At 44.9% G+C, this 16,761-nt stretch overlaps 1 protein-coding gene across 2 annotated transcripts; it reads left to right on the plus strand.

The window, feature by feature from the left end:
- The first annotated feature begins 449 nt into the window (after nucleotides 1–449).
- Nucleotides 450–16,181, plus strand: TXNDC15 (thioredoxin domain containing 15). Of its 2 annotated transcripts, none has more exons than XM_019964942.2 (5): nucleotides 450–663; nucleotides 7,380–7,867; nucleotides 10,362–10,525; nucleotides 12,812–12,942; nucleotides 15,461–16,181. In XM_019964942.2, the coding sequence occupies exons 1-5, from the start codon at nucleotides 465–467 to the stop codon at nucleotides 15,655–15,657; spliced, it is 1,179 nt and encodes a 392-aa protein (XP_019820501.2). In that variant the 5' UTR covers nucleotides 450–464; the 3' UTR covers nucleotides 15,658–16,181. The 2 variants fall into 2 exon arrangements, with proteins under 2 accessions (XP_019820501.2, XP_070649699.1); XM_070793598.1 differs by lacking the exon at nucleotides 450–663 and adding an exon at nucleotides 1,089–1,145.
- The last annotated feature ends 580 nt before the right edge of the window (nucleotides 16,182–16,761 follow it).

Genomic DNA, 16,761 nt, shown 5'->3' on the forward strand with positions numbered 1-16,761 from the left:
CTTTGCTACTACACTGTTGGGTGTCAGGTTGTTATTCCAAAAGATGACTGTAGTGATCTAGTTTACAAATGTGGGCTCTTCCACCCATGTTGTCCATTGTCCCAGATCCTTCTGGACCCACTAGAAAATTTACTATAGCAAAACTAGGGCAGCCTATCAGTGGTCGGTCTCTTACAGTGAAAAAAATCATTCGTTGTTTATGTGAATTTTTAAAATAGACATCCTGTGTTTTATCTGGCAACCTGGGAAGGATACCTGGAGATCTGAACCTCCATAAGCGCTCCAGCGGGAGGCTTCTGGGCCTTTCTGGCCCGAGAAGGAAGTGCTGGGCAGGGGCGCGCCAGGCCGCACCAGGGTCAGGCAATTTGGAAAACAGCCCGGAGCCCCAAGGCGCAAGCCAGAGCCGAGCCGGAGCCGGCCGCCCGACTCCAAGATGGCGCCCTCGGCTGCTGCCAGCTGCCAAGATGGCGATGCGGGACCGCGCCCGCGCTCCCGGCCTCTCCTCCCCCAGCCTTCCTCCGCCGGGGAGCGCGAGTCGCGTCGCTGTGCGCCTGTTGCCCTTCGGCCTGGGTGTACGGGCCGGTGCCCGCCCCGCCATGCGGCTCCTAGGCTGGTGGCAGGTTCTGCTGTGGGTGCTGGGGTCTCCTGCCCGCGCCGAGGAGAGTGAGTACAGGCTGGGGCCGTGAGCGGCGGCGCGGGAGGCTGTGCGTGAAATGACCGGCAAGGCGGTCTACCTGGGCGACGCTCTTTTATCTGCGCGAAGGCCCCGATCTGCGCGCCTCGCCTCTCCCTGGCGCCCTCGGCGCCCCTCTCCACGTTGTCCTGACCTCTTTCCTCCGGTGGTCCCGGCTCACGGTCCGGGGTGGGAGGCGCTGGGGCGGGATGCCCCGACCGTGTATTAGCGCTTACTGAGGTGTACCCGCATGTACTGAGCACTTTATTATTAATGATAATCATAACGAGTAGCCGACCTGTACCGTGTCGCAGAGTCGGACACGACTTAGAGACTGATCGACAACAACCGTGCCCTTAGTAGGAGCCAGGAACTGTGCATGGTACTTTCTATCATTTTCTCCTTTTGTCTTCCCACCGAGATACGTTCTGAGTATCCCTGTTTTACTGATGAAGATGCTGAGCTCAGAGAGGTGAGCATCTCTGCCTACATTTGTGCTTCTGGTAATTGGCAGAGCCTGTATCTCTCACTGCAAAGCCCGCGATTCACTTTGCACCCTGCAGACCACTTTCTTAAGAAGGTCATTCTTGCTCAGGTTGCCTGTGTGAAGGATAGATGGGAACAACACAGCAGACACCCCGGGTAACCCGCTGCTTGCCAGATCATGCTCTCAGGCCCTCCTCCGTGGGGGAAGGCAGCCACCTGGAGGCATGGGTGGGACTTACTCTCATTGCTCTTTCTCCCCACTCCTCACAGCTGTTAAAGTCCAAACCCTTTGATCGTGCTTGTTATTCAGAACTTAACAGGAATACGCGGGCTTCCCAGGTGGTGCTAGTGTTAAAGAACATGCCTGCCAATGCAGGAGACAGAAGAGATGCAGCTTTCATCCCTGGGTGGGGAAGATCCCCTGGAGGAGGGAATGGCAATCTACCCCAGTATTCTTGCCTGGAGAATTCCATGGACAGAGGAGCCTGACGGGCTACAGTTCATGAGGTCGCAAAGAGAAGGACACAACTGAAGCGACTTAGCGTGCATGCATCAGAAGTATGCAGGTCTTTCCTTTTGCAACAGTGTCCTGGAAAGAGGCAAGGCAGCCGGCTTGCTGAGTTATGAAAAGTAATGAAAACACTTATTAAATGCCAGGCAGTATCCTTAGCACGTTTTGAGCATCATTTGTTATTTTTATTCAAAAGAACTTGTTTCTCTATCACAAAAATTGTATAACTATACTGCCAACAGCAGCAGAGTCCATAGGGTTACATCGATGGTGGAGAGTTCACTGGATATTTCCAATGTCCTGAAGGTCATAAAGGAGAAAAGGAAAAGAAAAAGTACTCAAAACAAATCCAAAACAGATGGTGACTTTGGGGAGAGACGTCCCATGACAGTTTCTGTCTTCCCTTATTCTTACTCAAAATTCTAACTCTCTGCATCACTCAGACTTCCTTTTGATTTTCTATAAGGGAAATCTATCTAGTTGTACATGAAGGTGATCAAGAGCACCAGATTCTATTTTGTGCCCTGATTTTTTTCTCTGGAGATTCTTTCAGGACATTGGCATTCTCCATTTGTTTTCAGTTCAGTCCAGTTCAGTCGCTCAGTCGTGTCCGACTCTTTGCAACCCCATGAATCGCAGCACCCCAGGTCTCCCTGTCCATCACCAACTCCCAGAGTTCACCCAGACTCACGTCCATCAAGTCAGTGATGCCATCCAGCCATCTCATCCTCTGTCGTCCCTTTCTCCTCCTGTCCCCAATCCCTCCCAGCATCAGAGTCTTTTCCAATGAGTCAACTCTTCACATGAGGTGGCCAAAGTACTGGAGTTTCAGCTTTAGCATCATTCCTTCCAAAGAAATCCCAGGGCTGATCTCCTTCAGAATGGACTGGTTGGATCTCCTTGCAGTCCAAGGGACTCTCAAGAGTCTTCTCCAACACCACAGTTCAAAAGCCTCAATTCTTCGGCGCTCCTCTTTCTTCACGGTCCAACTCTCACATCTATACATGACCACTGGAAAAACCATAGCCTTGACTAGACGGACCTTTGTGGCAAAGTAATGTCTCTGCTTTTGAATATGCTATCTAGGTTGGTCATAACTTTCCTTCCAAGGAGTAAGCGTCTTTTAATTTCATGGCTGCAGTCACCATCTGCAGTGATTTTGGAGCTCAAAAAAATCAAGTCTGACACTGTTAGCACTGTTTCCCCATCTATTTCCCATGAAGTGGTGGGACCGGATGCCATGATCTTCGTTTTCTGAATGTTGAGCTTTAAGCCAACTTTTTCACTCTCCACTTTCACTTTCATCAAGAGGCTTTTGAGTTCCTCTTCACTTTCTGCCATAAGGGTGGTGTCATCTGCATATCTGAGGTTATTGATATTTCTCCCGGCAATCTTGATTCCAGCTTGTGCTTCTTCCAGTCCAGCGTTTCTCATGATGTACTCTGCATATAAGTTAAATAAGCAGGGTGACAATATACAGCCTTGATGTACTCCTTTTCCTATTTGGAACCAGTCTGTTGTTCCATGTCCAGTTCTAATTGTTGCCTCCTGACCTACATATAGGTTTCTCAAGAGGCAGGTTAGGTGGTCTGGTATTTCCATCTCTTTCAGGATTTTCCACAGTTTATTGTGATCCACACAGTCAAAGGCTTTGGCATAGTCAAAAAGTAGAAATAGATGTTTTTCTGGAACTCTCTTGCTTTTTCCACGATCCAGCGGATGTTGGCAATTTGATCTCTGGTTCCTCTGCCTTTTCTAAAACCAGCTTGAACATCAGGAAGTTCACGTGCTCTAGGGGGCCTGGAATGTTGGTTAGGTTCGGGAGAGCAGATCTCTACAGAGCTGGTGCATTTGAGAGTGGGGTTGGCTCCCCAGTCTGCCACCTTTTGTTCTTCTCCAGACTTTTAGCCTCTCTGGCTTCATCTCCTGCTCTCATCTTAAGAACAATCCAGTAATCATGTTGAGTTTGACTTCTGATTATACATGCAGTACATATTTATCAACCCAGGGCTACAGAAAGACTGCCATCCCCACCATCTTGGCAGAACTCCCTGTCCAGGCACCCAACCCCTTCCCTAGGTCATAGTCAAAATAGTGCTTGACCCACTTCTGTCAGGACCTGCCTTGCTTCCCAAACCCTGTACTCTGCTGTATCTAACCTGTCATCTCTCCCTGCTTACCTGTTTTCCCATCAGTTTTATGTCCTTAAATTTATCGTATGTCCTAAAAAACAAATCCTGTCCCTTAGTCCCCTGCTGCTGCTGCTAAGTCGCTTCAGTCGTGTCCGACTCTGTACAACCCCATAGACGGCAGCGCACCAGGCTCCCCCGTCCCTGGGATTCTCCAAGCAAGAGTACTGGAGTGGGGTGCCATTGCCTTCTCCGCCTTAGCCCCCTACCTGCCCATAACAACTACTTGCTCTTTCTTTTCTTTTTCAGAGCTAGATTTTCAGAAAGAATTGTGTATGCTTATACACTGATAGATACCACATATAAGAAAGATCATACAGTATTTGTTTTTCTCTGATTTATTTTACTTAGCATAATGCCCTCAAGGAGATCCATCCATGTTATTGCAAATGGCAAGATTTCCTTTTTTTAAATGGCTGAATAATGTGATATATATACACACATATATAATATCACATTAATATATTATTAATGTGATATTAACATATTAATGTTAGTATGTATGATGTATATATCACATTTTCTTTATCCATTCGTCCATTGATGGCTTTCCTGTCTTGGCTTTTGTAAATAACGCTGCAGTGAACATGGGCTGCATATACCTTTTTGAGTGAGTGTTTCTATTTTCTTTGGATAAATACCCAGAAGTGGAATTGCTGAATCACCTGGTAGTTCTATTTTTTATTTTTTGAGGAACCTCCATACTGTTTTCCATAGAGGCTACACCAATTTACATTCCTGTTGATAGTGCATAAGGGCTCCCCTTTGTCCACACCCTTGTCAACATTTGTCATTTCTTGTCTTTTTGATAACAGCCAGTCTAACATGTATGAGGTGATATTTCATTGTGGTTTTGACCTACATTTTGATCTGTGTTGTTTTTTTTTTTTATATCTTGTGTTCTCTGCATCTACTTTTTAAACATGTAGTGCAGTTGTTGCTGTTTTAATAGCCTTGTCTAATAATTCTGACAACCGTGCAAGTTCTGGGTCAGGTTTGATTATTCTCATTATGGATAATGAGGAGAATTTCCCTGCTTCTTTGCACGCCTGGTAATCTTCGACTGGATGCCAGATGTAAATTTTTAGTTTGTTGAATGCTAGGTATTTTAGTATTCTTATAAATATTCTTGAGCTTTGTTCAAATATCCAGTTATTTGAACACATTTTGATTCTCACTTTTCAGGTTTGCTAGATGAGAGCAGAGCTGTATTTACTTTAGGGTTAATTGGGCCCTACTAATCCTCCTGCCAGTGCAGGAGATGTGGGTTCGATCCCTGGGTCAGGAAGATCCCCTGAAGGAGGAAATGGCAACCACTCCAGTATGCTTGCCTGGAAAATTCCATGGATAGAGGAACCCGGTGGACTGCAGTCCATGAGGTCGAAAAGAGTTGGCCACAACTTGACAACTCAACATGCACGCACCAAAGCAAGTCCCTTTTGTGCACTCTTCCCAGGGCTCTGTGACTTAGGAGGTTTTCCAGTGTAGTGGGTGGGGATGGGTCCTATTCCCAGCTCTCTGTGGGTATTGGGTAATTGTTATCTCTAATCCTTTTGTGGTTCTTTCCCTGGTTTTGGGTAGTTTACTTACATGCATATGCTGACCAATACACTCAAGGAGGCCCTTCCACAGATGACCAGAGGGCTCTTTCTGCAGCTCTCCCATCTCCAGGGTTCTGTTGTGCAGACTCTGGCTTTCTTAGTCTTTCTGGACTCTCCATCTCAAGGAGGGAGTCAAGGCCGGAACTCCCTCAGGCAGTAAGCCGGAGCTGTTGTAGGGTTCTTCTCGTCTGTTTCCTGTGTTTTCAGGGATCACTGTCCTTCCCTGTCTCAGTCTCTTGAAGCTTGTTGTTGCACATATTTGGCTGTTTTGGGGGTTGTTTCGGGAGGGAGAGTAAATCTGGTTTCTGTTTTTCTACTTAGCCTGAAATGAATTCCCGGAGAGTGTTTTTGAATTGCCGAATGAGTCTGCAGACATCTGTGGAAATGTTCTTTGAGACATTATACGAGCATGCATACCTTAGGAAGCTCCCAGACCCCTCCCCAGCTTTGAAGCCAATTGGTCATTCACACTCTGGTAGACATGCTCTTTTGCATGCTGGACTCCTTCCACAGCTGCTGGCTCCCCAGCCATATGGTGGACTCGTTCGGGTGCAGCTGCACTCATTCCTTACCCAGAGTCTGGCGGCTGTTTTTGAGGTCATGAGAGGTGCAGGGCAGGAGTCATTATTACAGAGGTGAGTGGAGCTTGCTGTATGGATGTGTGAGACTGCCTCGGACTCCTCACTTACCCAAACCTTTGGCTCAAGCCCCATCTAGTGGCTCCAGAGTGAGAGGAAAGCCTCCTCTTCTGGCTGCTGTGCCAGCTCTGCTGGGCACATCTTTAAGCACTCCTGTGGGCTGTAGCCCAAGGGCAGCAGGCAGGAAAGCAGAGGCCAGTGGTGGAGGCCACCCCAGGAAGAGCTGCTGCTAGCTGTAGTGGTGTTCCTCAGGCAGTGTGGCCTGGCAGCCCTCTGAGGTATCTTGCAGGAGGGTAAGGCCCGCTCTGGAGCAGCAGTTGCAAGACTTCGCTCCTGTTGCTTACTGCTTTGTGCCATTGCGCCTCACGCTGAACCTCTGTACTTCAGCTCAGTCATCTATTAAGTTGACTTGGTAACCTTCATCCCATCCATCTCTCAGAGCTGATATAATGGATGCAAAGATGCTTTGCCACAGTAGAATCTTCTACATTGTTCAGTTGCCCAGCTGTGTCTGACTCTTTGCGACCCCATGGACTGCAGCACGTGAGGCCTCCCTGTCCCTCACTACCTCCTGGAGTTTGCTGAAGTTCACGTCCATTGCATCTGTGATGCCGTCCGGCCATCTCATCCTCTGATACCCTGTTCTCCTTATGCCCTCAATCTTTCCCAGCATCAGGGACTTTTCCAATGAGTCATCTGTGTGCATCAGATGACCAGAATACTGGAGCTTCAGCTTTAGCATCAGTCTTTCCAGTGAATATTCAGGGTTGATCTCCCTTAAGACTGACTGGTTTGATCTCCTTCCTGTCCAAGGGACTTTCAGGAGTCTTCTCCAGCACCACAATTAAAGGCATCAATTCTTGGCATTCTGCCTTCTTACGGTCCAACTCTCACACCTGTACATGACCACTGGAGAATCTTCCATAAAACCATCATTATTTTCTTGGATAGTCTCATCAAACAAATTAAATTGTTAAAGTGTTTGTATTGTATTTTCCTAACTGGATGTCTGAAGTGGAATGTTTTTGCTTGTAGTCCACATGGCAAGCTGCAGGTTTCATGTGAAGCTGTGCTCTTGTCCACTTCTGGGCATTCATTAATCTAGTACCCCCTTGTGATCTTCTTCATGACCTGGAGAATGATGGGTGGCTCTCTAATGGTTTAACGGGAATGTAACTTTTTACTCTGGAGGGGAAATTTTTCATATTTGAGAACTGTGATTCTTTGGGATTCATTTATTTTGAAGTCAAATATGCCTGAGAACATGCTGGCATGTTTTAGTTGCAGAGAAAAGAAGTCACTTATGGTCAGAGGAGCAGCCTGCTTACCCATTCCAGGTGGGGGCTGTGTACATGAATGAGGAGGTGCCTTCCCCTGACCCAGTGGGCCAGGACCCGTCTGCAGAAGAGACGGAGGCAGTGCTGGGGCTGGATGCTGACGGCAACCACATGGTGATGTTGTCGGTCATTCCTGGGGGAGTCGAGGACAAGCTGAGCCCAGAGTCCAGCAGCGGCACCTGTGGGGCCGGAGGGGAGGAGGGCTCGAGGTGCAACCTCCGGGAGAGCCTCTTCTCCCTGGACAGAGCTGGAGCAAGATTCTCGGAGAGAGAAGAGGAGTACTACACTGAGCCTGACGTGGCAGAATCCGACCCCACCCCAACTGAGGACGCCAACACCACCGAAAGTCTGAAATCCCCGAAGGTCAACTGTGAGGAGAGAAATGTGACAGGATTAGAAAATTTCACTCTGAAAATTTTAAATATGTCACAGGTAGGAAAAAATTATTTAGTACTTTTCTCCTTTTCTGCACATTGATTTTATGATTTAATCCTCTGTCATCTTTCACATGCAGAGTCATAATCTTCACCATGTTGCCAGTGGGATAGCATTTAGTGGCTGCACTGGTGAAAATTCACCTGACTTTTTGGATGTATGTAGGGAAAGGAGGAGATATGACTAGTGTTGACTGTGCTTTTTAGGTGGCCTAAACCTAGTCATCCTTGGGGTAATCTCACCGCCAAGCCTCATGATAAAAATCCCAGTGGACAGGGAGGTGCTTGGTATCAGAATCATAGCACTTTTCTTCTCAGTGAGGTACTTGTTATGGAGACATAAAAATGATATGTCTGAATTACTAGAATTGTAATTTAGCATTGTTTGGACCAGTCATGTCCCTGAGAAGTTTGTTATATTGATGGAAAGTTTTTTTTTCCCTCCAGAGAGTATGAACCTAGTGTTTACTCTGGACTGGGAGCTGACACATTCGTCCAGGGCAGCCATGCTTTCCAGCTAGTTGGATAAATGGTGATTCTAAAGAGAATGCCAGGATTCTGACTAATGTTTTCTGTAAGATTGTTAAAGCCAGAGAGCAGAATGGATTCAGGCTGCTTATATAAGAAAAGAATCCTAGCTGTGAGAACTGTGGTTGCTTATTTTATTATTATTTTAAAAATAGTTATTTATTTGGCTGCACTGCGCATTGGTTGCAGCACGAGGGGCCTTCAGTCCTCGTTGCAGGATCGTCAGTTGCAGCATGTGAACTTTTAGTTGCGGCGTGTGGGATCTAGTTCCCTGACCTGGAGTCGAACCTGTGTCCCCTGCCTTGCGACCACAGAGTCTTAGCCACTGGACCACCAGGGAAGTTCCATGCAATTGCTTATTTTAAATTAGGGTGCGTACAGTACGTTGAGCACCCCTCCAAGGCAGGTGTCACACCCCTGCGTGGTGCGTGGTGAATGCTGTGCCTCAGCTGTGTGGACTGTCTCGGACTGTTCCATACATAAACAGGAGAAAGCACTTTGAGTGGTCAGAGTTAGCGTGGTGGCAGGGATGATGCACCCTCAAACTGAACTAACCTCTGGCCAAATACATGGAGCTGACTGCTGAGATTATAGCTTGGGCCTGAGACCACAGTGCTTTAATGATTCTGTTAGATTGTGTGAGATGCACAGTTCTAAGGTTGGGACATTAGCTTGTACCCTGTGAGTACTTAGTGTATAATTAAGAATTATGAAAAATATTAAAATTGCTCTATAGTCATATTAAGAAAGCTTAGAGGAGGAACCCTCCTCCACTGTTAGTGGGAATGTAAGTTGGTGCAGCTGCTCTAGAAAACAGTATGGAGGTTCCTCATCAGATTAAAATTAGAGTTGCCATATGATCCAGCAGTCCCACTCCTGGGCATATATTCAGACAGAACCACAACTCAGAAAGACATATGCTGGCCTTCCCTGGCAGTCCAGTGGTAAGACTTTGTGCTTCCACAGCAGGGGGTGTGTATTTGATCCCTGGTTGGGGAACTAAGATCCCACGTGCCACATTGTGTGACCAAAAACAAACAAAAGAGACGTGCACCTTTGTGTTTATAGCAGCACTATTCACAATAGCCAAGATGCGGAAACAGCCGAAATGTCCATTGACAGGTGAGTGGATAAAGAAGGTGTGGTATGCGCACGCGCGTGCGCGCACACACACACGCTGGAATATTAATCAGTCATAAAAGGAGAAAAATAATGTCATTCGCAGCAACGTGGATGGAACTAGAGATTATCATACTAAGTGAAGGACAAAGACAAATACCATATGATATCACTTAAAATGGATTCATTTTGATATTTGGCAAAACTAATACAATTATGTAAGGTTTAAAAATAAAATAAAATTAATTTAAAAAAAAAATGGAATCTAAAACACAACACAAATGAACCTGTCTACAAAACAGAAACAGGCTCACAGACAGAGAACACACCTGTGGTGCCAAGGGGAGGCAGTGGGAAGGAATGGACTGGGAATGTGGGATTAACAGATACAGGGTGGACAGACTATTACATAGAAGATGGATAAACAACAAGGTCCTACGTAGGGAGCATAGGGAGTTATTATGTTCAATATCCTGTGATAAACCACAATGGAAAAGAATATGAAAAAGAATATATGTATGGATAACTGAATCACTTTGCTGTACAGCAGAAATTAACACAACATTGTAAATGAATTACTACCTTTATTAATATAAAAAAAAAAAAGGAAAACCTTGGAGGAAAGTTGGTGATGCGTCATTTGATGCTGCTTTTCTGTTGGTCCGTGGATCCATATGGGTCCACCCCAGAAGGTTCTCCAGGTGCTACACTGCTGTCTCCCTGCTGTCTCTGCCCCCACCTCCTCTCCCTGGTCTCAGTGGTGCTTCCTGCCCTTGAGTATCCTTCCAGAAGAAGTACCCATCCTTTACTGCTGACTGTAACACTTTCTGTTTCTTTTGCCACAGGACCTTATGGATTTTCTCAACCCAAACGGTAGTGACTGCACTCTAGTCCTGTTTTACACCCCTTGGTGCCGATTTTCTGCCAGTTTGGCTCCTCATTTTAATTCTCTGCCCCGGGCGTTTCCAGCTCTTCACTTTTTGGCACTGGATGCCTCTCAGCACAGCAGGTATCTTCCCCTAGTATCTTCCCTCAGTGGGGTTTATGTCTCATCCCATTGGACGATGGTTATAGTTACTTGGGGGTCGTAATCAGTTAAGTTAGGAGCAGAGGAGGCCGGCTTGAACTTGAGCTTTGAAATGGAATTGAGGGAAGGAAAGACAGTGTGAGCAGTGAGGATTGGCACATTCCTGAGGGAGGCTTTCTGGAGGCTCCTTAAGAAGAAAGACAGTTCTTTCCCTGGTGGAATTTAAAGATGGCTCTGCCTGATGGCAGGGGAGGGGGCAGAGGATGTGTTAGGGTCCTGGCCAGATTGAATTAGCAAAATTAGTATCCTAAGTACGTTCTTCCTGTGTGACTTTCACCTGCAGCGTAGGTCCCCAACCTAGCAGCCTAACTCTTGGCACCCCTGTTTTATGTCTGCTAAGGATTTCTTTCTTTCTTTTTTATTCTTCTTATTTATTGTGGTTGCGCTGAGTCTTTGTTGCTGTGCGTGGGCTTTCTCTAGTTGTGGTGAGCCTTCTCTAGTTGTGGTGAGCCTGGACTACTTTTTGTTGCCATGTGTGGGCTTCTCATTGCAATGGTTTCTCTTATTTCGGAGCATTGGCTCGAGGCGCCCGGGCTTCAGTAGTTGCGGTACTCGGGCTCAGTAGTTGTGGCGCATGGGCTTTATTGCTACCGGCTGTGGTATCCTCCCAGACCAGGGATCGAACCTGTGTCCCCTGCATTGGCAGACAGATTCTAATCCTCTGTACCACCAGAGAAGTCCTTTTTTTTTTTTTTTTAATTCTTTTCTTTCCTTCTTGGCGTCCTTCCTTCTTTCTTTTTGCTTACATTTATTCTTGAATGCATGTTCTTGGTAGACATTCAATAAATTTGATGAATTATTTTAGGACTTTGATATACATTTGCCTGTGTTTTGTAGTCTTTCACAGTGTTCAGTGGGGTTTTGTCTTTTCTGAATGTTCAGTAAAATAAGTTACAAAGAACTTAACTTACAAAGATGTTAAATATTTTCCCTGTGACTGTGTCTGAGGTAATAAACCATGTCCTCCTCTCCTGCTGTAAGTCAGATGCTACTTCTTAGGTCACATAGCGGTTGTGTGTGAATAAATTTGGGAAGTTTGGAAGATGGTCAAGTTGGTGATGAAAATGAGGCCCTGACTTCAGTGTGGATAATGTTTACCTGAAATTGTTTATGAAGAAAGAAACTGCCCCACAAATTAGTATTTCCCACAAAGGCTTCAGGGAAAGATCTCAGTGGCCTGGCCCAAGGTTACAGACTGACTGGAAGGACATTTGAAGTCACTGTCCAGCTTTGACCAGGCCCTGCACTGGCCCCCTAGTCAGCAGGGCTAGCTCCCAGCACCTGCTTAGCACTCTTTGCTTATGGATCTGACACCAGCCTCCACGCTATCCTCAGTTCCCTGCGGGCTTTTATCATCCCTTTGGTTGCTTCTTCATTTCTGCCTTCTCAGTGCCTGGTATGGTGCCTCAGTTATGGAGAATAGAGGATACTCTGTCTTATTGTATTGTGGGACATGTATTTGCCTCATACGTTAATATTTATGTTACAGCATATTTACAAAAGAAAAAATCCTGATTATCCAATATTACCATTTTATTAGTGGGGGTAACTGAGGCTTAGAAAGGTTAAATAATCTGCCCAAAGGTCACACAGCTGATTCAGTGTTAGAACTCAGGCTTGAACCCAGAGCATTTTGACTTATACCACTGCTCAGTATTCTGTAAAAGCTGAAACAGTTCTGCTCAGGTCATGTTACTTCCGAATTGTCCAGCCTTAATTGTGAGCTTCCTGGTGTGTTTGTTAGATTGTAAATTCCTTTGCACCGACTCACCAACCTAACTGCTTATCCATAAGTTGAACCTTTTTTTTTTTTTTTTTTTCATAAGTTGAACCTTTTATGAGGGATAGAAATGAGCATTCTGGAGAGTTTGAAGTTTCTTCTGTCAAGTAAACTGACACAGCGTGCTTTGTCCATGCATTAGAATTTTCTGGTCTGATCTGTTTTGGCTCTTAGGAACAAAAGTAGTAGAATAATTGTGTCAGGGGCAGCTCCACGTTGTAATAGAAAGCAAGTCAGAGAGCAGAACGGGAATGCCCCCAACCATGACCCATGAGGAAGGCAGTCAGAAACAGCCACAGCCTATTATTTCAGTGTCAGAAGCCTCCACAGGTCACAGGAAACTGGTCCTTTCTCATGTCTTTCCATCCGTTCTGATATCGTAATTGTGTGGGGAAGCCCACTATTAATTCAGGTTTTCTCTCTTGTAGCCTTTCTACAAGGTTTGGCACCGTGGCTGTTCCTAACATCTTATTGTTTCAAGGGGCTAAACCGATGGCTAGATTTAATCATACAGACCGAACATTGGAAACGCTGAAAATCTTCATTTTTAACCAGACAGGTATGTAGAAATAATATGCTGTAGAAGACGACATTTTATTGCTGGAGGAATATGCCTTCTGTGACTTTTGATCAGCTATTACCCTTAAGTGAAGGGTTCAAGATTGGCTTTGGGATGTGAAACTTTTTTTCTGATGAAATGTTGTGGTCCTGTTAAATGTCTGTCAATCAGTGGCAAGCTTAACATGATTAGGTAATACTCAGTTCAGTTCAGTTCAGTCGCTCAGTCGTGTCCAACTCTTTGCGACCCCATGAATCGCAGCACGCCAGGCCTCCCTGTCCATCACCAACTCCCGGAGTTCACTCAGACTCATGTCCATCGAGTCAGTGACACCATCCAGCCATCTCATCCTCTGTCATCCCCTTCTCCTCCTGCCCCCAATCCCTCCCAGCATCAGAGTCTTTTCCAATGAGTCAACTCTTCACATGAGGTGGCCAAAGTACTGGAGTTTCAGCTTTAGCATCATTCCTTCCAAAGAAATCTCAGGGCTGATCTCCTTCAGAATGCACTGGTTGGATCTCCTTGCAGTCCAAGGGACTCTCAAGAGTCTTCTCTAACACCACAGTTCAAAAGCCTCAATTCTTCGGCGATCAGCCTTCTTCACAGTCCAACTCTCACATCCATACATGACCACAGGAAAAACCATATGATTATAGATAGCTTTGAAAAAATGTAACAGCTTTATTGAGATAACATTCACATGCCATACACCTATAGATACATTTTTATATACATTATTCATTCAAGCGTAATATTTACACAGAAATATGCATCAGTCGGAGAAGGCAATGGCACCCCACTCCCGTACTCTTGCCTGGAAAATCCCATGGATGGAGGAGCCTGGTAGGCTGCAGTCCATGGGGTTGCTCAGAGTCGGACACGACTGAGCGACTTCACTTTCACTTTTCACTTTCCTGCGTTGGAGAAGGAAATGGCAACCCACTCTAATGTTCTTGCCTGGAGAATCCCAGGGATGGGGGAGCCTGGTGGCTGCCGTCTATGGGGTCACACAGAGTCAGACACGACTGAGGTGACTTAGCAGCAGCAGCAGCAGTCACTAGTGCCTGTGACTCCTGATGAATTTTCAAAACAAAGCGAACACCTTGAGTAACCAGTGCTCAGATTCAGAAAGAGAGCCTTACCAGCCCCCTTTCTGCACTATCACTCCTGTTCCCCCCAAGGATAAGCACCGTCTTCACTCCTACTATCACAGTATAGCATTCCTTGTTTTTGATCTTCATATTAATGCAGACATACAGTATGGATTCTTATATGTCTGACTGGTTTTACTCACCATTACGTCTGGTGAGTAAAAATCTGGTGGGATTCATCTGCATTGTTGTGCATGGTTGTGCTTTTTTCATTTTTGTTGTTGTATGGAGTTCTATTTATTAATTTATGTGTGCTAAGTCACTTCAGTCGTGTCTGACTCTGTGCGACCCCATAGATGGTAGCCCACCAGGCTCCCCGGTCCCTGGGATTCTCCAGGCAAGAACACTGGAGTGGGTTGCCATTTCCTCCTCCAATGCATGAAAGAGAAAAGTGAAAGTGAAGTCGCTCAGTCGTGTCCGACTCTTTGCGACCCCATGGACTGCAGCCCACCAGGCTCCTCCATCCATGGGATTTTCCAGGCAAGAATACTGGAGTGGGTGGCCATTGTTGATGCTATTTTAATTCCTTAATATTTGCTGAAACACAGGCCCTTGTTTTTATCCTTTAGAAGTCTGAGCACTGAATACTGATGAAATTTCCTTCATTGGAAAAGTTCATTCCTCAAAAGCTTTAATGCCTCAGTTATGAGCACCCACTTTTTCCTGAAATATATTCATTGGAAGTAAATAAAAATTATAACATACCTTCCATATATTCTTAGCTGTATGTAATTACTTAGATCTAACACAGAAGAACGAAGAGCTGAATTACTTTATGGGAGTAACTACCTACCAGGTATTGAGTTATTCCAAGTCTTGTAAAGGATCCCTGCTTGTTGTTTAGACTGATATGGAGAAGGGGAGCCAATTTGTTCAGTGCTCTCACAAAACTTAGAACACAAGTGAAATCTATGTAATCACTTTGGTAATCACTGCTCCCACTGTTGGTTAGTTGCTCTAACAATTCCTTCAGTAAATTATTTTAAAACATTTTGAATTTAGCATTACTCACCCTGTGACAACATTCTGTAGACTCCTGAGAATAGCTTTACTAAGTTGTTGAACTTTGGTCTTGAAAGAGAACAAAAGACACCTCAGACAATGCACCGACATAGACCTTTCTGGTGAGTTCACTGAAATTCTAGTGTTTTAGCTTTGAACAGCTGAATGGATTCCTGCTCCTTTGATGTGGTGGAGAGAAGGGCAAGTTACAAATTACACTGACAGGCAAGTGAAGCCATCCCAGGTTTACAAGCTGTGCTGTTTAAGACCACATATCATTTTGCATGCCATGCAGAATACTTAAGAAAAATCTGTAGTGGGAATGTTTTCTATCTCGTTTGAAACAAAACTGATTTCTCTTTCAGGTATAGAAGCCAAGAAAAATGTGGTGGTAACTCAAGCTGACCAAATAGGCCCTCTTCCCAGCACTCTGATAAAAAGTGTGGACTGGTTGCTTGTATTTTCCTTATTCTTTTTAATCAGTTTTATTATGTACGCTACCATTCGAACTGAGAGTATTCGGTGGCTGATTCCGGGACAAGAGCAGGAACATGCGGAGTAGTGATAGACTCAAAGGACAGTTGGGAAGAATCTCAATCCTTCATTTCAGAGACTAATGCTGCCATTTCATGTATTTTCTCCAGTGTTGACTTACAACTTTAGTCAGATTGAAAGAATCATGTGTTTGCTGAACTGTTGAATGTGTAAAAAAAATTATAAACTGATGTTTTAACTAGTCCTATAATAAGCAAATGCAAACATATTCAGTAGAATTCACCATTCTTGTTTTTACTACTTGAACATTTTAAGGGACTAATCCAGTTTGACATGTGAAGATGTATTCTGGTGGAGTCATGAACAGAGTGACAGTATGCTTACTTAGGCAGAAAAAAGACTTTCAGATTGTAGATTTAGAAAACTGTTGATTTCTTGTATACATCTAAGGAAGTTGATTTTCTGTTCATTTGTCTTTTCTCTTCCAGAATCAGTAAGCAGGAAAATGTTCTTCTATGGAAAGAATAGTTAGGATCAATAGGTGTGACCTTACAAGTAGCAGCTGATGGGAAAATAAAGAGTCGGATACTATGGTGTTTGTGACCTCTAATTTCACTGAAAGGATCTGAAGTGGTTTAAGAAGTTGTTTCTGGGTAAGGCAGATGTTAATCAGCATGCATTAACTGAGCCTTAAAATGTTCTTGGCCTTCTGCTAGGTTTAGTGAAAGCTGAAAGACATATTGAGTACTGTTGTTGCCCATAGTTGATTATGGTCTAGTTTAGGACACATGTAGAAAAGAGACAACGTGTAATTTACATGAAATTTTCGAAAGGCTGTTTCTCAAAGATCCCTTAAATTCAGACATGACAGCTGACTACATAATAATACACTACTATTATACTGATCATTTCCAGAGTTTAGATAGTTTAGATCATAAGGTATTCTAAGTTCTGTGAAAATAGAACCTTAGATGAGCCTCCTTCCCATAGTGTAACATTCGATAGGGGTTTACAATGTATGTGTCATGCTATGGACAGCTGTGGCTGGGGTATTCCCTGGCAGGAGGGGACCAGAGCTCAGAAAAGTACCATTATTATTTCCATTTCACACAGGAGCCTAAACTGGCATATTGAGGTTAAATAACTTCAGTTCAGTTCAGTTCAGTTGCTC

The sequence above is a fragment of the Bos indicus genome, chromosome 7 (assembly GCF_029378745.1).
Source record: "Bos indicus isolate NIAB-ARS_2022 breed Sahiwal x Tharparkar chromosome 7, NIAB-ARS_B.indTharparkar_mat_pri_1.0, whole genome shotgun sequence".
In the NCBI taxonomy this organism is placed as follows: domain Eukaryota; kingdom Metazoa; phylum Chordata; class Mammalia; order Artiodactyla; family Bovidae; genus Bos; species Bos indicus.

Coding starts and splice junctions, on each gene's coding strand:
- TXNDC15 (XM_019964942.2), top strand. CDS start 465: ATGGCGATGCGGGACCGCGCCCGCGCTCCCGGCCTCTCCTCCCCCAGC. Junction 10,526..12,811: donor GATGCCTCTCAGCACAGCAG/GTATCTTCCCCT, acceptor TCTCTCTTGTAG/CCTTTCTACAAGGTTTGGCA. Junction 12,943..15,460: donor CTTCATTTTTAACCAGACAG/GTATGTAGAAAT, acceptor TTTCTCTTTCAG/GTATAGAAGCCAAGAAAAAT.